A 23980-nucleotide genomic window follows, 5' to 3' on the forward strand; every position below is an offset into this window, starting at 1 on the left:
AACTTACATTCTGCCTGGCAAGCAAGGGAATAGTTCCACCTCTACCCCAGTGGCAATGAACTTCTGCATTTATGACCATGAACTTTTCCTTTTGAAAAGTACAAGTTACTGAACCATCCCTTAGTAATCTCAAAGGCTTACTAAAGTATCATGCAATGGTTGCATTATGACCTGTTAAATACTCTTTCTAGTGTATAAGTTATGCAGTTCTATAATCAGATGAAGGACTACTGCTGATACACTCTTTTTTTTTTTTTTTTTTGGCAAGGCAACCAGGGTTAAGTGACTTGTCCAGGGTCACACAGCTAGTAAGTGTCAAGTATCTGAGGCTGGATTTGAACTCAGTCCTAACTGACTCCAGGGTCAGTGCTCTATCCACTATGCCACCTAGCTGCCCCGCTGATACATTCTTGTATTTTGGTCACAGCGATCTATGAAATCTTTCATGTAGAGAGAAATTATGATGTATGTTGATGTGGGTTATGCATGCTCCCACTGATGAAATCAAAGCTCTTTTGAAGAAGAAAGCTATACAAATATCTAATAGAAAATTTGAAAACCTCATAATACATAAACAAAAATCTGCTAATAGTTAAACATAAATTACCATGAGCCACATTTTAGGGACCTGAAAAGTACCCTCGTTGGCCTGGCAAAGAGAAGTCGGTCACACTTTTTAAAAAACAAAAATATGACTTAAAACCCTAAAGTGCCTTTTCACTGACATTGGAAAATATTTGTTAAGAGTCTTTACACTAGAAGGGGAGTCAAGAGGGCTCACTTCTAACCCCTCTCTCCTAGTAACTAGTCGTGTATTTCCGGCCTTTTTTTTACTCATCTGTAAAATGAGAAGTTATATTAAATGATTGCTAAGATTCAGAAATTTTATGAACCTTCAAACAGGTACTAGCTATGACCCTTCTCCCACTGTCCCCATTACTGTAGTGTAAGGGTTAACCACTTCCACAGTCTCTAAAGAGCAGTTTGGTTGGTCTGGGCACAGTGGAAAGAGTACCAGGTCTGAAGTCAGGAAGACTCATCTTATTGGGTTCAAATCCAGCCTTAGACAGTAGCTGTGTCACTCTGGGCAAGTCACTTAACCCTGTTTGCCTTGGTTTCTTCATCTATAAAATGAACTGGAAAAGGAGATGACAAACCACTTCAGTATCTTTGCCAAGAAGACTGAAAAACAACTGAACAACAGAATGTTTGGTCTACAGGAAATCAGTCTCATTAGCTACATAGGTAACTTTTAGAAATGATATTGAAGTCTATGTGATGGTATTTCACCTTATTCTATTATCATCAACATTTATTGAGCCAGTGCTAGGATTAGAAGACATGTTTTGGATTGCTTTCTAGCTCAGAATTTAAACAACAGAATCAGAAAATTTGAAAGCCTCTCAGTGACCATATAGTTCAATACATACACAAAAGTCCAATGCTATACCCAAAAAATGCATGTCCAGTCTGGGTTTCAAATCCTACCTCCTATGCTGATTATGTGTGTGACCTTGGGCAAAACACTTCACTTCCCTGAGCCTCAGTTTCCCATCTATAACTGGTGCCCTCCTATCTCTTTGACTTCTAAATCTATTTTCAGAACACCAGCTTAGACCTTGGGAAGAAAAAGAAACATGATATATGTTCCCTTAATCGAAGGGGTCTACAGTTATAATCTTAGATGCAGAAGTCATCTAATGCAACCACCTCCTTTAACAGATGAGGGAAAAAAGGCCCCAAGAGGAAACACAACCTGCTCAAAGTGGTATAGCTAGTAATTTGATCATTTAGGATTTAAAGCCATACCTCTGACTCCAAAATCAGCATTTTCCCATGTGCCATCCTAGAGAGAGAGACTCAGAGATAATCTGCTTCTCAACAGAACTGACTAGATTGGCACTTCTGGCCAAAAAAATAGACACTTGGTCTCCTAAGAATCGCAGTCATAAAAAAATAGAATTTTCCCACTCAAATTCATTAAATTTAAATTTACATTTGAAATTCCACCTTTTCCTTCCCTATGTTTAGTTGAAAATCAATTGTAGTATTTGTTTGCTTAATTTGTTTTTTTAAAGTCAAGAGAGTTGTATTCAAGTGAGAGGCATGGGTCCAAATCATAGCTCCATATTTCCTAATTGGGTGACATTATGCAAATCACTTGTGCTTTCCTTTCCTGCCAACATGCTTCGGTTCTTCATATCCAAAATGGGAATGGCTGTTGTCCTTCAAATTTGAAGAGGACCAAGAGGACATCACTATGTCAGGGTCAATGTACAGTGTGTCTTACTGTGACCAATCAGACCAGTATGAGCTCAGAAGGCTGGCTCTGCCACAGGTCAGGCACAAATACTCCATATGAACATGGAGTATTCCTTATGAGAATAGACATTTCTCTAAATTGGTGCATGTCATATTTCTTTTGAGCTACTGCAATTCTACTTTGCTCATAGAGCATAGCGCATTCTTTGATATGGGGACACCTTTCTGGATAGTCCTTTGCCAGTCTCTCAATCAATTTCAAAGTTTTTCAGATTGACCTCGTGAGTGTTTTTGTATCACTTCTCACCTCCATGTGAGCTCTTGCCTTGTATGAGTTCTTTGTAAAATGGTCTTTTAGGCAAACATATGTTTGGCATTTGAGCAATGTGGCCAGTCCATCAAAGTTATACTCTTTGCAGTAGGGTTTGAATGCCAGGCAGGTAGCTTGAGAAAGGGCCTCAGTGTCCAGAACCTTATCTTGCTAGGTGACAATTCAATTCAAGTGAATTCAAGTGAAAGCACATTCAGTTCCGAAAATGGCACTAGTATACTGTCCAGTCTTCACAGGCTTATCTCTCTCACATTTTTATTCCGAGCCTCCCAAATACTGAACTAACTCTGGCAACATGTGCATCAACCTCTTCATCCGTGTGTACATCCGTGGAAACTATACTGCCAATGTAAGTGAACTTATCTTCGACATTCAAAATTTCCCCATTTGCTGTAACTGATGGTTCCCCTTATAGATGGTGCAGTGCTGGCTGGTGAAGAACCTCTGTTTTCTTGATGTTAATTGTCAGGCCAAAAGGAGTACAAGTGACAGAGAAGCATGGGAGCAGGTACACAGCCCTACTTCACTCCCTTGGTGACTGGGAAAAGCACGAAAGCATCATCCATCATCCAGAACCAGTGCAAGCATGACATCATGGAACTGGCATGCAATACTAATGAACTTTTCTGGGCAACCAAATTTTGCCATGATCTTCCACAAGCCCTCATAACTTGACAGTATCAAAGACTTTGGTCATATTGATGAACATTGTGTATAGACCTCTGTTCTGCTCCTGGCATTTCTCCTGGAGTTGTTGGGCAGCAAACACTACATCAACCATTCCCCAGCCCTTTCTAAAGCCACACTGTTTGGCTGGTAGATGACCCTCTTCCAGGTGCAGGATCAGTCAGTTAAGGAGGATTCTGGCAAGAATCTTGCCAGCAATGACTAAGAAAGAGAATTCCTCCACTGTGATTATCACAGGACAATCTATTTTTTTTTTCCATAGAGATGGATGGCATCCTCGAACTCCTGGGGGATAACCACCTCTTGCCATATAACCCAGAATATTTCAGGTGACTTTTGTATGAACAGTGGATCCCAGCCTTGTAAATTGCTGCTGAAATAGAATCAATGACATGTGTTTTGCCACACCAAAGAAACCTAATTGAATTCAAAACTTCTTCTTCAGTTGGAAGTTCTACCAGAGAGGGAAAACAGTCAGTAGCTTCAACATTGGTCAGTGATGGTCTATTGAGAACACTATGGAAGGGTTGAGGCCATGTCTTCAGGACATGTCTTTATCTGTAATCGATGTGGCTTCATCAGTGCTGAGTAGTTGAGATTCACCATACGTCTTTAGCCTATAAGTAGCCTTCAGGGTAGGGGCCAACTCCAGTGGTCCTGATCTATATCTTACCACTGGACTCAGATGACTCCCAAGAAGAAAGTTAGGCTGGTGACCTTACACAGCCCTCCCCTACTTTAATCCAATTCACTTGCAAGTCATGGCATCTTCTTGATGTCATAGTCCTCTTTGAGAATGAGGGAGAAACAACAACAACAACCTTTGAGCCTTCAGGGCATCCTAAAAGTTCTTTGGATGGTTTCTATCAAGGTAAAACTGAATTTCATCTGCCTTCTTACTGAGCCAAGCATCCTGCATCTCTCTAAGCTTTGCTTGCACTTTCCTCTTTTGGGCATTAAATAAATGCTACCTTCTTTAGAGACAGAAGAACATATCCTCTGTCAGACCTTGCAGAGCTCTTGTTTTTCATTTAGTAACTTCTGAATTTCCCCATCATTTTCATCAAGCCAATCCTTATGTCCACTAGTAATCTGGCCCAGATGAGTAAATGTGATGCTGTACACCAAATCTCTGAAAGCTGCCCACTCCTTTAACGCTTCACTATTGCTAACCATATGTTGACTTTGCTTTCCCTCCAAGTTAGCAACCTATTCATGTATGGAGAAGCATTCTAATCTGTAGACATTGTTTTCTGGTAGTCATCTTGCCTTGGGGCCTCCACTTTTGTTGAGGGCAAATGTTTATCTTGGAGATGATAAGTCTATGATCTGTCCAGTCCTCTGCTCCATCACCTTTATCACTCTCACATCCAATCCAACTTCTCCTGACAATGACATCTGTTAAATGCTAGTGTTTGCTGCAAGGGTGCATCCTTGAGGTTTTCTTGCATTTAGGTAAACAGAAGACAGTGTTGGTGATGAAAAGGTCATGAGACACACAAGTCTTCAGTGTAAGTGATAAATGCTGTTGCTTTTTCTAACTCCATTCCTCCCATATCTGATATTCTGTGCCTGCTCTAGCATTAAAGTCAATGAGAGTTGCAAGCTTGTCCTCTTTCAGCACATCACTGATGAGAGTCTCCATCACTTCATCAAATTTTTCTTTGACCTCATCAGGGTTCATCATGGTGGGAGCATAGGCACTGATGATGGTGGCATTGCACTTTCCTGCAAATGGACATTATCATGAACCTTTCATTTTCTCCTTTGGGAGGCATACAAGCTTGTTGACTAGATTAGATTTGATTGCGAAACCAATACCAGCTTCACAGCACTCCTCATCATGATGACCACTCCAGAAAAATGTGTATCCAACTTTGACTTTGGTAAACTGGCCTTCATTTGCCAGCCTTTTTCATTCAGGTCTACTATTTGATTGCGATACCTGCTGAGTTCTCTTACAAGAGCTACTCATCTTTCAGGTCTACTGGATTTTGTGTTATCCATAAGCATGCACACATTCTATGTATCAATGGTGAGTGGAATCATCTTTGCAAAAGATTTTGTACTTTTTTTGTGTTTCAACCACAGGGTAGGATCCTTGTCTGCTGAAATAAGCATACCAGGGTTAGGTTAGGTGAAGCAAATAATTTTTAGGACACCTTTTCTAGTCCCTTCCTTACATCAGGAGGTGAGCAAGCCCTTAAAAAGGCTTCTCAGACACCTAGGGGGCTGCCAAATCCCACTGCTATTTCGGTCTAGTGAGAGGAATGCCCTACGTTCTGGGCTGCCTGTGTGCAGGGTTGTGATGACAGCTTCTAGTCTATCCACATCTGTTGCTTCATTACTTGTCTGCCCTACAGGACTTCGAGGTAGTTTAAAATAGTAAAAAGGTGTGGGTGATGTCTTTTGACTCACACATTAAGTGAATTTAAGTGAGGCAGAGTTGTGCAATGTCTTCAGCCTCACTGTGTCCCAGAGTCATTGGAGTCTAATGGCAAGACAAAGTCAAGATGACTGGTGATGGCTGAGGATACAGTGGATGACCTTGGCATTATTGATGTCTGATGAAGTTCTAAGCTCTCCACAGCACCTTTATGGCCCATTGGAACAGATTATTCTCATCCTACCATTCCACAAATAAAGTCTTCACATGCTTGAGGTGGATATCCTCCTAACTTAGCCACAGGTTTGAGGTCCATCAATTACCCTCAGCCTTGCTTAGCCTCTCTGCCAAAATGGTTTTAGCAGGGTGTAACCACTGCGCATGCTATAGCTTCTTGGAACCACAGGTGAGAGTTGGGTGGCAAGTGGACTCAAGAAGTGGAAAGTGGCCCAGAAAAGGGCTTGACAGTCCTCACATCACAGGTCCTAGTCTTCCCTTAACACCTGGTACACCCCAGAATGGAAATAATAATACAACCAATGCCTATTTCACAGGGTCATTGTGAGGAAACTTCGGAGTGCTATGTAAATGTGAATTACTATTATTAATCTGTGTCACAGTTTTTATATTGTTACAGCTTAAGTCCAAGTCTATGTTTTTATAAAATTGAAAAGTGTAAATGCGAAGTTATTATTTCATATCTTTCTATTTTAAGTGTACAAGTTGATATTAATGCTTCCTCTAAAGAAAGATATAACTATTAGTGCCTAGTCAAGCTTTACCTTAATTTATCATTCTAATAAACATGTAGAATGTTCAGGAAACTGAAACTTCCTACCACTATTGCAGTTGAGTATGTGAGCTTTATAACATTCACGCCCTCTTAGCCTCCCAGCAACCACCACTGCTTTATTAACACTTTAGCATCTCCTTCCACCTCCTCCTATTCACTCATAACCAGAAAGCAAATGGAGACAATCCAAAGGACTGCAGAAATACAAGGCATTTGTAGGTCCCACAAAGCATTTGAAGATTGTGTCCTCTATGAAGCTGTCTCTGGTGTCTCTCTCCTTCACAATAACACATTTAACTTGGCATCATAAAATACCTAGGTGCCATGGAGGCAGAATTTTCTGGAATTAAAAGTGTATACGTATGAAAAGCAATATTAAAAAGTATTTCTCTTTTCACTTCCCCTTCATGTTATATACCTTCTTTGATCTAACAGTCATTGATACAGAGCTTCATTGGTTCTATCTTCCCATTTCCATCCTAAACTTATATTGCTGAGCAATATATACCTTCTTTCAAACTTTAAAATTAGATTTAATGATAGATAATACAGTTTTGATCATCTCTTCAGTACATTTTATTGTAATTGGCCTAAGAAAATTAAAAGAATAATGCTCTTGAATAATATATTACAGTAATGGACTGCTCTCTTTAGGCCATTGCTTGGTATACTCCTATCCATTGGAAACAAGCGTGGGAGGGATTTGACACTGACAAAAAATACGCCAGAAGCCCACTGGCAATTTCTTCTAAAGTACAAATGAATCGGGAAACACCATCTATAGTAATCAAAGCAAAACGAGATCAACAAACCACAACAATACAGGAGGAGCAAGTTCGAGTTTTTCTTAAGAGGTATATACTCATACTTATCTAGTTCAGTATGGTAGTTAACTAAGTACTTCCCAAGGATCAGGTGACAAGATGGTACCAGATGGAGAAATAGACCAGAGGAGGTAAGATAAGAAATAACATGAACTATTGTTCCAAGTTTGAAAAGAATCCATGTTGTAAAGTGCTATATAAATGTGTTACTATTATTAATCCAGGTAACAGCTTTTATTATATTAATAGATGTTTACATTGTTACATGTTGCAAGCATAAAAATATGACAAAGTTTCCATCAATAGACACAAATGTAGAGAGAGGTGGTATCAAAGGGCGTACATCATACACCATACCCAAATTGTTTGGCCATTTCGTTGCTCATCAACACCTCCACAGAGGCAGCTAGATGACTTGGTGGGTAGAGCAATGGGCCTCAAGTCAGGAAAACCTGAGTTCAGATCTGTCCTTGGACACTTACTTAGCTGTGTGATCCAAGGCAAGTTATTTAATCTCTGTTTGCCATGGAGATACCTAGGTGGCTTAGTGGATAGAGCTTTGGACCTAGAGTTAGAAACGACCTAAGTTCAAATCTGGTCTTAGACACTTACTTGGGCAAGTCACTTAACCTGTGTTCGCCTTAATCTACTGGAGAAATAACTAGCAAAGGACTCCAATATCTTTGCTAAGAAAAAAAAAAAAAAAACCATGGACAGTATTGGCATGCTATGAGCCCTCAGGTCTTGAAGAATCAAACTGGTTAAAGGACTGAACAAGAAAGAGGTAAGGTGCCGAAGCTGTAAAGAGGTGAAATATTTAACACACATCTCTTGAGTACCCATGTCAGACCTTACATTGAGTACTTAAACTCATACTATAATTGAGTAGGTGGAGGAAACTAACTGCTGAAATGAGTTTGCTAGGAGATTCTTATTTTAACACAGATCTTGTTTTTATATCTAAAAGTAACATTCACATCAGGTATACCCCTTTAATTCCTACTGATAAATGGATCTTAGAGACAGGACCATTTTCTTTGGATCTGAAATTCAGTTTTAGTTATCACAATCTTAACCAATTTGCACAGTTTCTATCTACCTAGTCTTTAGTTATTTGTTATAGAAACATAATTTTGACATTCATTTTTCTTTTACAGAGAAAAAGAAATCCCACCAACTCTTTTCCCCAATCGCAGCCCATGGGGCCTTAGTGACAGTTGTCCTGTACACCCCAACTATTCACCATTCAGACCACTAACTGTGAGCAATGATGGGAGCACACTGTGCAGACAGTCAAGATTGCAATCAACTAGACCTGAACCAATACCAGGTGAGTCAAGAATCAGTTATTATCAAAAGGAAAAAGGAAGGAAAACTCAAATAAGTTTCTACTGAAATATATAATCTCTAAGAGGAAAAGTTGAATAACCATCCATCCTCACTTTGTGATCCTCAAATATTCCATAATAAGGTCATACTTATTTTTTATTATATATATGTTATGTTATATAATATAATATATATTACTTTAGCATAGCCCCTTGCTTCCTAATGGTTCTCATGCATCCAGTCTCTCATTTCTATTTGATCCTCCACAGCACTATCAAAGTGGTATTTCCAAAGCACAGATCAAACCAAAAACCTCCAATTAACAAGGACACTGAGGTCAGCCCTCTTTTTGTTTCCCACCCAGCTGCACTCCTCTGGACTTCTCCATTCCCAAGGAAACTTCATCCTGCAAGATCACATATGCCCTGGTCTTGCCTATCATAAGTATCTTCTGACCCTGGAGACTCTTGATTGGAAGGCTGAGTAGAGAGCTACCAAGACCTCCATTTAAGGAAGGTGCCCAAGTCCACTATTTCCCATTTCCTGCCCAGCTGCATCTTGCCCCTGTGCTAGTTAGTATCTCTCCCCTGTCCTCATTTTTAGCTTCCTTTGCTAAGCTGTCTTAATTGTAAGCTCCTTGGTAGTAGGGGCTAGATTTCTTTTTCATACTTGTATCCTCAGCACTTAGCACAGTACCTGGAACATAGGCACTTAATACATGTTTATTGACCAACTAACCATATCATTCTCTGTTTAAGAAACTTCAGTGGACAAACTCTGGTATCGTGAGCCCTTTATAATCTGTCCCCACCCTGCTTTTCCAGGTTTATTACACTTTACTCCCATCATGTAGTCTATGCTTCAATCAAACAGGCCTGCTTGCTGTTCCCTATACTTGACATGATATCACCCACCTCTGTGCCTTTGCTCAGGCTGTCCCTGATGTCTGGGATGCTCTCTCTCTTCGCCGCTGCACCTTGGGACTTCTTGCTCTTTTCTAGACTCTTTCATCAAGCCATTGTTCCTGATCCTCACAATTGTTATTCCACTGTGTAGTTATTTTATATTTGTCCTGTATTTCCTTCTCTGGGAATGTATTGTATCATTCCCATAGAATGTTAGCTCTTTGAGAGCAAGGACTAGCTTGTTTTTCTTTTTTATTCATAGCCACAGCACCTACTATACAGAAAGTGATTAACATTTGCTTATTCATTTATTGCACATAGTAAGATCTCAAGAAATATTTGAATAAATAAATGAAAAGAAAGACAACATCTATCAAGTGTATGGTTGAGTTGTCTTACAAACTATTATTTTGTAAGATTGATTTTCAGTCTGAGCCAAAAGTGTATTTTTCTTGGTCACTAGGGTAGAAAAAGTATCCTTTTAGGTTTTACTGAGATGAAAACCTATCAATCCCAGCTGCTTAACAGAAAGATATTCATTTAAGTCTTCTCATAAAAGTGTCAAGAGCCTATCCTGATCTTCAGTCACAGCTAATCTATGGTCTAACTTAGGAGCCTTCTCATTCCATCATTATGTGCACAGATGATGTCGCCATGCTATGACCTTGTGTACAGCCCTCTAGGAAATACAGTTCAGAGAATTTCTGCCATTGAGTAAGGCTCTCTTGTGGCAAAAAGTCTGCAAACACATCCACTACATAGGGAGTAGTAGAAGGAACTGAAGATGTAATCTAAATGGAAGAAATATGCTATCTTCAAATGTTTAAAGGGCTGGTATTTGGAAGAAAGATTAGACTTTTCCTAATATCTCAGAATAATAGAACCAGATCCAGTAGGTGCAATTTAGAGATTAATGGCTTATGGTTCAATTAAGAAAAAACTTTTTTTTAAAAAAAGTTATATTAATTAAGCATGAAAATGAACTAACTTGTAGGGCAACAATTTTTTTATCAGTGAAAGTATTCATTCAGAATTTGGATGATCAGTTGTCAGAGATGTACAAAAGGAAGAATGCATTTCTTCACAGAGGCAAGGACTCAACTAAATGATCTTTGAATTGACTTGTATTCTTATAAATTTGACTCAGTTCTCTATATATTTTAGAAATTAGGTCTTTATCAGACACACTAGTTGTAAAAATTCTTTCCCAATCTTTTGCTTCCCTCCTAATCTTGGTTGCATTGGCTTTGTTTGTGCAAAAACTTTTCAATTTGATGTAATCAAAATTATCCATTTTGCATTTCATAATGTTCTCTATCTCTTGTTTAATCATAAATTCTTTCATTCTCCATAAAACTTATAGGTAAAGTGTTCCTTGCTCTCCTAATTTGCTTATAGTATCAGCCTTCATATCTAAATCATGTAGCCATTTGGACTTTATTGTGGTATACGGTGTAAGATGTTGGTCTATGCCCAGTTTCTGACATACTATTTTCCAGTTTTCCCAGCAGATTTTGTCGAATAGTGAGTTATTATCCCAGAATCTGGATTCTTTGGGTTTATCAAACAGCAGTAGAATATTTTCAAATATTTATTTCTAATTTCAGGGTATTCTAAGAATAAAGTGATAATATAAGTAAAAGTGATCACTTCACTATAGTGAATTATATTACTGTTTAAACCTCATTTTTAGAAATATATACAATTGGTCATCCACTTACTTCACTAGATAAAAATGTTATTTCAGGTTCGGATCAAGTCACCTAGTTTAAATGTTTTAGACTCAGATTCTTCTTCTTTCTCAAAAAAACAAGGCAGATTTCACAACTACTACTGATAATCCTACTATTAATTTCAAGAAATTGTAGATATGCATTTTCTATAAATGTTTCTTAGCACCAGAATACACTTTGTCTCTTGAACAGCTTTAGTTTATCTGCTTTTTTTTGGAAGGGGGAAGAAGGGACAGTCAGGATTAAGTGAGTGTCTGAGGCTAGATTTGAACTCAGGTCTTCCTGACTGCAGGGCTAGTGCTCTATCCACTGTACCACCTAACTTCCCCAATTTATCTGTTTTTAATAGGCATTTTGAAGTAGATCTTTTAGGGGTCAGTCCAGGGTTCAGTAAGCTATAATACAGTAGTTTGCTGACCTCTCGTGAGATATATAATTTCAAATGGTTACAGCATATGTTTTATGCAAACATACAACTTTTGTCCTTTGGGGACTATTTTGAAAATGAGAGAGAACAACTAGATCCTCTCTATGGCCAAACTACCCCTTTTCATAAAATAATACATCTTTGGAAACCAATTTAATTCTTTCAGACCAGTAACTTAACTATTTAGAAAGTTAATGCTTTGATATACTAAACAAAACAATGACTGACTCATTGCATTCAGAAGTAGACCTGGTAAGGGGAAAATAAGTTTTATCTCAACTAGCTATGTGGTGGTAGGCACTGAATAACACATTCACTAGAAAATGATGTTCAGTGTTTCCTTCTGAGAAATTGGAACACACTAAAATGCTGTTTTCCTGCTCTGGTTTCAAGAAAACTAATTTTTTTGATAGGGTGACTATTGAGAATCTTGTTTGTTGATCCCACAGAGTAAGAAGTTACCTATACGATGTTATTTGAAAACTTACAGTAAGATCTCTCTGTCCAAAAAGGTTTTCCTCCCTCCTAGATGTCATAAAATCTAAAATTGCACCATTAGATATCCATTCCTTTGGATTTTGCTCCCTTTAGTCCTTTCATAAAATGCAAACACTTCCAAGAGGGGTAACATAGTAAACAAATGTACACTGAAGTTTTTATTACAAATCAGAAATCACTTCCCCATCATAGGGAGAATTTGTTGAAATCAGACTTTGAAATCTGTGCTGTTTCCTAGCTACGATTTAACCTTTCTGAGCCTCATCTATAAGATGCATTTCATTGGGTTGTTTTAAAACACTTTGCAAGCCTTCAAGCACTGTATAAATATGACTTGTTATTTGGTAAGAGAAAAGTGGACAATGTTGAGGGATGTCTGAAGACTTCACCTAATTAACCCCAATTGTTTATAAAGAGATGTGTAGTATATTCAGCTTTTACAAGAACTGTATCCTTTCTGATACCTCATCACTTTAGAGGTTTGGAGTTTTAAGATCAATCACATAGAAAGTGATTATTTCTCTCATTCACTAGACTTACAAGTAATGTGATAGAATAGATGGGAGAATATTGTACTTGAACTCAATAAAGATATCAGTTAGAATTCTATCTCTGATATCTACTAGCTATATCTTCATGGGCAAATCATTAAATATCTCTGAAACATGTTTCCTAATCCCTAAAATTAGGATTAAAGTATTTGTAGAATATAGTACAGAGAGTTGTGAGAATCAAATGAGATAAAGTTGTAAAATACTTTGAAAACTTTCAAGTGGTAGTCAAATGTCAGCTGTTATTATTATTTGAATAATTGTTACTAAGTAGGATCCTTGCAAGTAGTAGCAATTATTTAATTTATTTTATTTTTATCTCCTCCCAGTATAATGCTGGGCGTATAGTAGGTGCTTAATACATGTTAATTAAGTGATTGTAACAAAGTAAATTAGAGCAGAACTGCTCTAAAATAGAGTGGACTGCCATAGGAGGTAGTAGGTGCTTCCTCACTAGAGGTCTTCAAGCAGAGGTTGAATGACCACTTCTTGGAAATGTTACAGGTTTACCTGAGTTCTCTTTGAACTAGGAGTGTCTATGAATAGTGTTCATTGCCTTTGGATATGTATAGATGAATTAAAGTAATATATAGTGAATAGAGTTCTGAATTTGGAATTAGGAAGACTCTTACTAGCTGTGTGACCTTAGCTAAGTCACAACATCTCTAATCATCCGTTTCCTCATTTTACAAATGAGGAGGTTAGGCTAGATGATCTTTGAACTCCTTTCCAATTCTCTTCATATTCTCAGATATTCTCAGATATGGAGAGAGAGAAGAATGTAATCAATGGCCCAATAATATGTCTTTCCTTTAAAAAAATTTTAATTTCATTAATACTCCCCAATTAATTAAAAAATGTTTAACACTCATTTTTTTTTACATTTTCAGTTTCAAATATTTTCCTTCCTTTTTGTCCCACTCCCACCTCTTGAGAAGGCAAGCAATATGATATCAATTACACATGTGAAGAGATCAGCCCAGGAGAACAGTTTTCCTTAATAATTTCTTGAAATATGATATCTAGATTCTTTCTTTTGATTTTGGGTTTCAGGTTGTCCAAGATGAGATATGTCCCATTTTCTTCTATTTTTTCATTCTTTTGACTTTGTTTTCTTGTTTCTTCTTGTTTCTTGATGTCTCATGGAATCATTCACTTCTGCTTGCCCAATTCTAATTCTTAAGGAATTATTTTCTTCACTGAGCTTTTATATTTCTTTGCCCATTTGCCAATTCTGCTTTTTAAAGAGTTATTTTCATCGAGTTTTGTACATCTTTTTCTATTCAGCCAATTCTGTTCTTTAAGATATTATTTTCTTCAGTATTTTGTGTGCCTCTTTTACCAAGCTGTTAATTGTCCTTTTCATAATCTTCTTCCCTCACTTTCATTTCTTTACCTAATTTTTACTCTACTACTCTTACTTGATTTCAGAAATCATTTTTAGCTCTTCCAGGAATTCTTATCAAACTTGTATCCACTTTACATTTTTCCCTTTGAGACTGTTTGTATCTATATTGACTTCATTGTTTTTTGAGTGTGTTGACCTTCCCTGTCATCATATTAGGTTTTTTTTTTTAATGATCAGGTTCATTTTTTGTGGTTGTTTACTTATTTCCCCACCCATCTTCTTGACTTTGAATTTATGTTAAAGTTGGAGTGTGTTCCCTGTGTGGGGTGGGCACTATCCCAAATATCAGACTGTCTCACACTGTTGTTTTCAAAGTTAGTTCATGAGGGAGGCAGTTTGAAAGTTTTCAGTGCTTCCAAGGTGGTGTGATTTGGGGAGACATGTGGTCACTACTCTTTTGGGCTGGGCTCTGGAGTTGCCGAATAGCAACTTTTTCTGTACTCTGTGCAAACACAAAGGTCACCTGTAATCCCATTCTGACTAGCTACTAGGTGCCCTTACTGCCACTGGCTTGAGAATTCCCAGGGCTGCTGCTGCTTCTGCTGCCACCACTTAGTTCCACCACTGGTGTTACATCTACATGGGCTCCAGGCCAGCGACCACCCCTGTGTCACAGATCTCTCCTTCCAACCTCCTAAGTTGCATTAGTCTGGAATAATGTTTCATCATAACCTTTTTTTGGCTCTGCCACTCCAAACTTAGATTTGGGGTGTTGTTTTAAAGTTGTTTGGTGAGGAAGGTTGGGATAGGTCAGCTAAGTGCTTCTTCTACTCTGCAATCTTGGTTCCTCCCCAAGAAGTCCCCTTTTCTACAAAAATAGAAATATTCTTTACTAAAAATCCTACTGCATTGACTCATTGTAGTATGAAGCTGACCCTAAATTTTGGGAGCCAATGCTAGACTACTACTGGCTTCTGTGGAACAGGGTTGTAGGAGAAGAGAGAAACAGAATAAGCTGAATAATAAGAAGATTGTGTATGTAGGTGATTTGGAGAAATTTGGATTAAAGGTCAAAGATTGAAATGGGGAAAGAGAAATTTAGGATATATTAAGTAAAATTAGAAAGAAAATAGTCTCCGGGTACAGTTTCTACTTCAAGTTTTGGTAAGAAAATAGTTAAAGGAGAAGGATGAAGTAAGGACAAAATAAAATCCTAAAGAGAACTCAAGAAGCTTTGAACTTGTCAAGAAGGCTAAAGATTGGAATTGTTCAAGGAAAATTTAGGAGAATGAAGAAATTTCAAGGAGAAAAATGTTCAGGTTTGGATTTTATTCCTCATTTTTTGGCTCCTGGGAAGAAGATTGAAAGAGGAGCAGAGTTAAAAAAGATTAAGGAATAAGGAGCTGAAGAAAAGGAATTAAAAAAAAACCACTCAGAGAAGAAAAATGAGAAAACATTAGGCAAGGTAAGTTAGAAGAAGTAAGTAAAAGAGTAAGTTGGTAAATAAGACATAGAAATTGGTGGAATATATTGAAGGACTAGTCCCAAAAGAGAAAGGGAGTATAGACAGATTATCAAGTTGTTGTGACAAAGGAAAGGAAGTTGGTTGTATCAGTCAGGGTACTGAGATATAATAAGTCTAAAGGAAAGTATGCAGGAGGAGAGGTGTAAATACTAATAATTAGTTTGGTAGGTATTTTTGTTTTCTTTTCTTTTTAAGGCTAAGATGCTCAATCAGTACGGAGATCAGGGAGAAGAGTTTTCTGTGACTTGCATGGATTGTGTGATTATCATAGTCAACTGACAATAAAGTGTTCAGTGAGGTGGAAGGGAAGATCCAAAATAAGACAAGGGAAACTTGATCATCATCAGGAGATTGAAAAATGGAAGATTGTCCATCAGGGCAGCCATAAACCTGGAGCTAAAAAAAATTTTGAAACTATTTTAAAGAGGAATAACTTCTTGTCCTTCAAGGAATGATAAAGTTAAGCCACAGAACCAATCATATGAAAGAACATTGCAAAAGAAGATTGAATACATTCCCCAATTGATAAATGATCAAAGGATAAGAACAGGCAGTTTTCAGAAGAAGAAATTAAAGATATCTGTAGTCATATAAAAAAAATGCTCTAAATCACTATTGATTAGAGAGATGCAAATCAAAACAACTCTGAGATACCACAACACACTTATCAAATTAGCTAACATGACAAAACAGAAAGATGATAAATGTTGGAGAAGATATGGGAGAGTTGGAACACTAATTCATTGTTGGTGGAACTGTGAGCAGATCTGACCATTCTAGAAAGCAATTTGGTACTATGCCCAAAGGGCTACAAAAATGTGCATACCTTTTGACCCAGCAATACTACTTCTAGGACTGTATCCCCAAGAGATCATAAAAATGGGAAAGGGTCCCACATGTACAAAAATATTGATAGCAGCTCTCTTTGTGGTGGCCAGAAACTGGAAATCAAAGGGATGCCCATCAATTGGGGAATGGCTGAATAAATTGTGGTATATGAATGTAATGGAATACTATTGTACTATAAGAAATGATGAACAGGAAGACTTCAGAGAGGCCTGGAAAGACTTATATGAACTGATGCTGAGTGAAAGGAGCAAAACCAGGAGGACTTTGTACACGGCAATAACTACAGTGTGCGAGGATCTTTTCTGGTAGACTTAGTACTTCATTGCAATGCAAGGACTTAAAAAATTCCCAATGGACTCTTGAGACAAAATGCCTTCCACATCCAGAGAAAGAATTATGGAATTTGATCACAAAATGAAGCAGACCATTTTCTTTTATATTATATTTTGTTTTGTTTAGTGATTTCTCCCATTCATTTTAATTCTTCTATGCAACATAACTAGGGTAAAAATGTATTTAATAGGAATGTATGTGTAGAACCTACATAAAATTGTATGCCATCTCAGGGAGGGAGTGGAGAGGGAGGGGATAAGGAGGGGTAAGGAGGGGGAAAAAATCTAAGATATATGGAAATGATTGTAGAACACCGAAAAAAATAAAATAATTTAATTTTAAAAAAAAGAACATTGAATGAAAGGATCAGATGAAGAAAAGAAGAATAAGTTCCTACTTGAGGATATGGAAACAATGACAATAGTCATGACTGTTTTCTCCCTGTGGGTGTGAATCCAAGATATAACAGAAAATCTCCCAATACTTATCAAAACAGGTAACTTAACAATTTCTGGTGATTCACATGGATGGAAATGATACTGCCAGAAAAAAGACTGAAAAGTTTTACCAAAAATCACAGAATCTAAACTAAAAACTACAGAGATTCAATTGATTATCCTTAGTGCATCCCATCAAAGGTCAGGAATACCAAAATAAAATGAAAAATTCATTTGTGAAGTCAATATCTGACTAACAAGATAGTATTTCAGAACTAGATTAAGATTTCTAGATCATGACTTAAAAGGTAGTAATACTAAATTGTTGAAAATGCTCCTAACAAAGGCAGGTAAGAATGTATTTTCCTGGATTCTTACAAATATAATCAAGAGGGCTCTAAGCTTAAAAAATTACAAAAAATAGAAGGAAAATACCTTTATTTCTCCAACATAGATACAGATACTGAAAAAGTTGAAAGCAGAAAAAGCTATTGTAAAAACACAGAAGTTCACAAGTGACAAAATTTTTAAAAGATACCAGTAGAAAATTATATGGCCTCCAATCTATGCACAGAAGCCTAAAGTTTAGTCAGTAAGAGGAATTAGAAATCTTAATGCAAGGAGACAGATTGAACCTCATGGTTCTCACTAAGACATGGTGGTTTGAACTATGGCCCTAGAAACCCTTCATTCAAAAAGGAACAGAATAGACAGAAAGTATTGTTGTGTTTTGTCTTTCATTCTCGAAGAGAATCATGGCATCAGGGAGATGATGACATGACTGGCAATTGACTTTGATTTGAGGGAGGGAGGGCTGTGTAATATCACCAGCCTCCCTTTCTCTTCCAGAGCCATCTGGGTCCAGTGGCCAGATATTCAGTGGAACGACTGGAGATGACCCAGGATGCAATAAAAGACAAGTTCTTACTCTGAGTGAGGAAATGTCCATTCCATGAAGAGGCCTCTTTAAGAAGTGAGTCAAGGGATGACTCATTTAATTTTTAAAAAAAAATCAAACTGGGAGGGGAAGACCCTCACAGTTGCTAACCAAAAGAGAAACAGTTGCTATTTATATTCACTTTGAGCCAAGAGGGCCCAAAATCTAGCCATTAAGTGTTACTTGGGCAGGGACCTATTATTGTCCAATCTATGAGCTCCGGAGTGAAATGGGCTTAAGGTTTGGTCTTTGAGGAAAGACAGAAAGAAGGAAAAAGGGGAGAGAGAGAGAGAGAGAGAGAGAGAGAGAGAGAGAGAGAGAGAGAGAGAGAGAGAGAAGAGAGAGAGAAATCTAGCCAGTAAACCCCAAGTTAATTAGGCAGCTTTCAATCATCAAAATTTACACTCGTCTGGAGAAGAGGAGAGGGAGAAAACAAACTGAGTTACCCAACTGGTTGGGTCCCCAATGGTTCCAGGTAGCTCAGACTACTAACAGGTTGTGTTTGCCCTTCATTTTCCAAGAGGGCCACATCCTTAGGAAGATGATGACATGACTGGCAGTTGACTTTGATTTGAGTGAGAGAGGTCTGCGCAAGGCCACCGGCCTCACTCTCCTCTCTATCCAGAATAAAGGTGTATTCATGTGAAGCAATTCAGGAACCACTGGGGAAGAAGGGGAAAGCGTTTGGAGGGCATTTGGGTAAGCACCAGAAAAGGCAGAAACAGCAAAAGATTTCATTACAAAAATACACCATAGACCACCCAGCCAGAAAGAACAATTCCGGGAGAAGATCACAAAGCTTACATGAGGTTCTTTTCCATATGTTTGCTAGAGTTCCCTTTCTTCCACAAACAGACTAGCTAATAACTGATCTAAATGCCTTAATGAGAATTTCATCCTTCAAGAGGTGGAGGAAGAAATAAATGATAATTCTGTGCTCAATATTCATATCACTTAAAAGGGAGGAATTGAAGTTGCTGAGATGGGAATAATGGGGACATTGAGTTGAAATAACTTTTGCTAGAATTTATGGTAAGGAGAAAAAGAGAAATGCTGGAAATAGTCTGACATGGACCCTAGATTTGGGGGATGCAAATTTCATAGAGTTCAGAAGGATAGATAGCACCCCATGGGCTGTCCAGCCCAGAAGAGCACCTAGTTGACCTTGGTGAATTCAAGTCAATAGAAGCAAATGAAATAAATCCTTATATGCTGAAAGACTAGATGATTGCTAGGTTACTGTCATGAACATTTGAAAGATCATAAAGAATGGAAGAAATCCCATAGGACTGGAGAGGGGAAATTTTCACTTTGAGTCATTTTTCAATGGTGTCCAAATATTTGGGGCTCCATTTGGGATTTTCTTGACCAAGATACTGGAATGACTTGCCATTTCTTTCTCCAGCTCATTTTCCATATGAGAAAACTGAGGCAAATGGGGTGAAATGGCATGTCCAGGGTCACAAAGTGAGTGTGTGAGTCTGAATTTGAACTCATGAAGAGGAGTCTTCCAGACTCCAATCCCAGTGCTCTAACCACTCCACCTAATTTTCAAAGGAACAAGAACAAAGTCCACAAATTGTAGACCGATGAGCTTGACTTTAATTCCCAGGGAATTTTTAGAACATATGATTGAACTCATTGAACATAAAGAATAAGAAACAATGATTACAAAGAGCTAACTCTGAAATAATAGGTCATACCAGATTAACCTTTTCTTTTTTGACAAATTATTAAACTAATTGATCAGAGGACAGTTGTAGTTATACCTTACCTATACTTTAGCAATGCATTTGATTTAATCTTTCATAGTAATTTTGTAGAAAACATGGAAGGATGTGGACTAGATAAGTCAAATCTTATTATCTTGAGTCAAAAGGATTTAAATCACTAAACTCAAGAGTAGTTGTTAGTTGTCCAGTGTCTTCTTGGCCATAGTAGTGAAGTATCCCAGAGATACAAGTACTTGACCCTGTTTTGCTTAACATTTTGGTCATTTTATATATTATATTTTTGTCCAATTATGTGTAAAACAATTTTTAACATTTTTTTTTAAATTTTGAGTTCTAAATTCTCTCTCCCTTCCTTCTTAATCCCCTCCTTGAAAAGGCACACAATTTAATAAAGATTATACATGCACAGTCATACAAAACATATTTCCATACTAAGCATGTTGTGGAAGAAAACAAAGAACAAAAAAGGGAAAAGGAAAAATGAAGTTTAAAAATGTATGCTTCAATCTGCATTCAGATCTCATTGGTTCTTTCTCTGGAGGTAGAGATAAGCATTCAGAATTGTTTTGGATCATTGTATTACTGAGGATAGCTAAAGCATTCATGGTTATTCATCATATGTTACTGTTACTACGTATAATGTTCTCCTGGTGTAACTCACTTCATTTTGCATCAGTTCATATAAGTCTTTCCAGGTTTTTCTGAAAGTATCCTACTCATCATTTCTTATCACACGGTAGTATTTCACCACAATCATATACCACAATTTGTTCAGTCATTCCCTAATTGATGGGCATACCCTCAATTTCCATTTTTTTTCCACTGCTAAAAAGAGCTGCTATATTTTTGTACATATAGGATCTTTTTCTTTTATCTCTTTGGGATACAGACCTAGTAGTGGTGTTTCTGGGTCAAAGGGTCTGCATAGTTTTATAGTCTCTTGCTCATAGTTCCAAATTGTTTTCCAGAATGGTTGAATCAGTCCACAAATTCTACAAAAGTCCTTTAGTGTCCAAATTTTCCTACATCCCCTCCAATATTTGTCATTCTTCTTTTTTGTCACATTAACCAATCTGATAGGTATGAGGAAGTACCCCAGAGTTTTTTTAATTTGCATTTCTCCAATCAATAGTGATTTAAAGCATTTTTATATGACTATAGATAGCTTTTCTCTTCATTTGAAAACTGTCTGTTCACATTCTTGGACCATTTATCAATTAGGGAATGACTTTTATTCCTACAGATTTGACTCAGTTCTCTATATAGTTGAGGACATGAGACCTTTATCAGAGAAACTTGCTGTAATTGTTTTCACAATTATGATTTCCAATTATGTATTTCCCTCCATGCTATTTTTCTTCTCTCTCCTCCCTCCCTCTCTCTCCCTTCCCCCTTTTACCCTGTCCCAACCATCACCTCCCCCAATCCATTATCCCTTCTATCAGTCCCCCACTTCTCTTATCCCTTTCCCCTCATACCTCCCACATAGCAAGACAGATTTCTATCCAACTGAGTGTATATGTTATTCCCTCTTTAAGCCAATTCCAGTGAGAGTCAGGTTCAAGTGTTTTCTGCCACCCTACCACCCATTTCCCCCTCTACTGGAAAAGCTTTCTCACACCTCTTATGTTAGATAATTTACTCCATTTTACCTTTCTCTTCCCCCAGTGCATCCCTTTTTCTTACCCCTTAATTTTTTTTAGATATTTTGTCATTATAGTCAACTTACACCTATGTCCTCTGTCTACGTATACTTCTTCTAACTGCTTTAATAATGACAAAATTCTTAGGAGTTGCAAGTGTCATTTTCCCATGAAGGAATGTAAACTATTTAACCATGTTGAATCCCTTAAGATTTCTCTTTTCTGGTTTACCTGTTTATGAGTCCTGAGTCTTGTATTTGCAAGTTAAATTTTAGCTGGATTTTTTTTCATCAGGAATGCTTAAAAGTTCTCTGTTTCTGTAAATGTCAGTTTTTTCTCCCTGAGGAATTATATTTCATTTTTCTGGGTAGATGATTCTTGATTTTAACCCAAGCTCCTTTGCCCTACAGAATATCATTCCAAGCCCTCTAATCCTTTACTATAGAAACTGCTAAATCTTGTGTTATCCTATGGCTTCACAATATTTTAACTTTTTTTTTATAACTGCTTACAATATTTTCTTCTTGACCTGGGAGCTCTGGAATTTGACTATAACATTCCTAGGAGTTTTCATTTTGGAATCTCTTTCAGGAGGAGATCAGTGATGATATAAAACTTATAATATCTAGTTTGTTTCTAAGACAAATAACATAGTTTGACCAAGCACCAAAAGCTAAGGATAAAAAATGAAAATGAACACAGAACCAGAAATAATATTTTAAAATTTGGATCACAGTAGGAATTATGATGTAGTGTATTTCAGCAGACCCCTGACACTTCCACTACCAGATAATTAAATATTATGACTTTAGTAAATGTATGACATTTATAAGGAAATTTTCTGACCGGTAAAATTGATTTGCAAACTAAAATGTTTGTATAATAATAAAGGATATAGGTTCAGGACTGATATAATTCATGCCCTTCCGCTCCCAAGCTGTGATCATTTGTGACTTGAAATATCACATTTGTTTTCTTTTTAAAATCAGTCTACTGAAAACTTTAACTTAATAATAATTAAAAGTTTCCTTTCATGCGGTTTAAAAGGCATCTAAGAGCTTAAGGACTATGTTTCAAATCACTATGTAATGTTGTTCTGAAGGTTTTGGTTTGGAAATGAAATCCTTTGTTGTTGTTAGTTTATTATAGAATTTGTTTTAGTACAAAATTCTCATCTTGAAACATGAACTTGATTCCTACATTCCATCTTCCCTTCCTAGCCCCCTACTCTTTGTCTGCTGGAACCCGAAGAAACAAAACTGTGAATCCAAGCCACCTGAATCACAAAAGCAGCAGGAAATTAGGTCCGTCTTCGGGGGTGAGTAACAGTGTTGTAAATCCTGTGTGTGTTTTTTTTAATCTTAGGGGTGGAAAAACTTATGGTTTTTCTTTAAAGCCTATTGTGGAACTGGACATTCTGTAATAGCCTCAGGTCATTAGTTTCCCATAAAAATTGTAGGATATATCTATATTTATTTTGTTTTCCCTATTAACTAGCAAGGTCTAAGAGGGTAGGAAACTAGCTTCAATTTTATCCCCCAGTGCCTAGTAAAACATAAAACATAAAACTTCTCCAGAAGGACCTGGAAAAAATAGTTTGAAAGTACATTGTAGTTCCACTAACAGTATTTTTGACTCCTTTGAGTTACATAATGTTAGCTGAAATTATTAGCTGAAAGAGATTGTAGGTCCATTTTTATACAAAATGTATCTTTGTGTGGTACATTTATTTCCATTAGAAACTTTTGCTTCCACCACAAAATAGTTTCTTAAGCTTGGATCATGATGAATTTCTTCAGTGTTTTTTTTTGGTGGGGGGAAGATTAGGGATTTTTATTTTGTTTGTCTTTTTACCCACTAAACAGAAATCCCAATACCTAACTGCGATGGGGAGAGCTAATCACAAATGGCCTTCACCTATCCCTAAAGTTCTATGTTGAGCCCTTTGTAGCAAATTGCTTACCAACTGATGGTGTTCATTCAGTACCATAAGTTTACTTATGGGTAGGCATAGGGTTGGAATACCTTGTTATGAAAATGTGATGCTGGCTCAGATGGGATTGTGGGAGTGTCTGAGGACAATGGCAAGATTGCTAGATATGATGTCAGAAGACCTAGGTTCAGGTCTTTGCTCTGCCATTTACTAGCTGCATAGATAAGCCTCAGTTTCTTTATCTGTAAAATGGAGAATAGTATTTACCTTACCAAAGTTGCCTTGAGGATCAAATGTATTATTTTCTTTCTTAAAATTAAACCAGAGGAGTATAGGGGTAGTAGAGAGAGGCTAAAGATATTGTGAAAATGAGATTTGACTTTAAGGATCCTTCTTAGGTATTTATTATTGGGAGGGGAGAGGGGAGTTGACGCTGGTCTTCCTGGAATCTATATCTAAGGCTTTTATAAATTACACTGTATTTGGTGATAACACTTCAGTATATGCTCCAGTATT

General features: G+C 37.2%; 1 protein-coding gene across 5 annotated transcripts in view; it reads left to right on the forward strand.

Annotated features, from left to right (window-relative positions):
• The window catches only part of LMNTD1 (lamin tail domain containing 1), a 170129-nt gene that overhangs the window by 131617 nt on the left and 14532 nt on the right, over positions 1 to 23980 (forward strand). For 3 of the 5 annotated variants that reach the window (XM_072653464.1, XM_072653460.1, XM_072653461.1), the window contains exons 6-8: positions 7114 to 7313; positions 8441 to 8613; positions 22752 to 22835. In XM_072653464.1, coding sequence (XP_072509565.1) covers positions 7114 to 7313; positions 8441 to 8613; positions 22752 to 22835 — 457 coding nt within the window. Of the gene's footprint in view, positions 1 to 7113; positions 7314 to 8440; positions 8614 to 22751; positions 22850 to 23980 lie in introns of all 5 variants that reach the window. The other 2 variants (XR_011976991.1, XM_072653463.1) reach the window with 1 other exon arrangement.

The sequence above is a fragment of the Notamacropus eugenii genome, chromosome 3 (assembly GCF_028372415.1).
Source record: "Notamacropus eugenii isolate mMacEug1 chromosome 3, mMacEug1.pri_v2, whole genome shotgun sequence".
NCBI lineage: Eukaryota > Metazoa > Chordata > Mammalia > Diprotodontia > Macropodidae > Notamacropus > Notamacropus eugenii.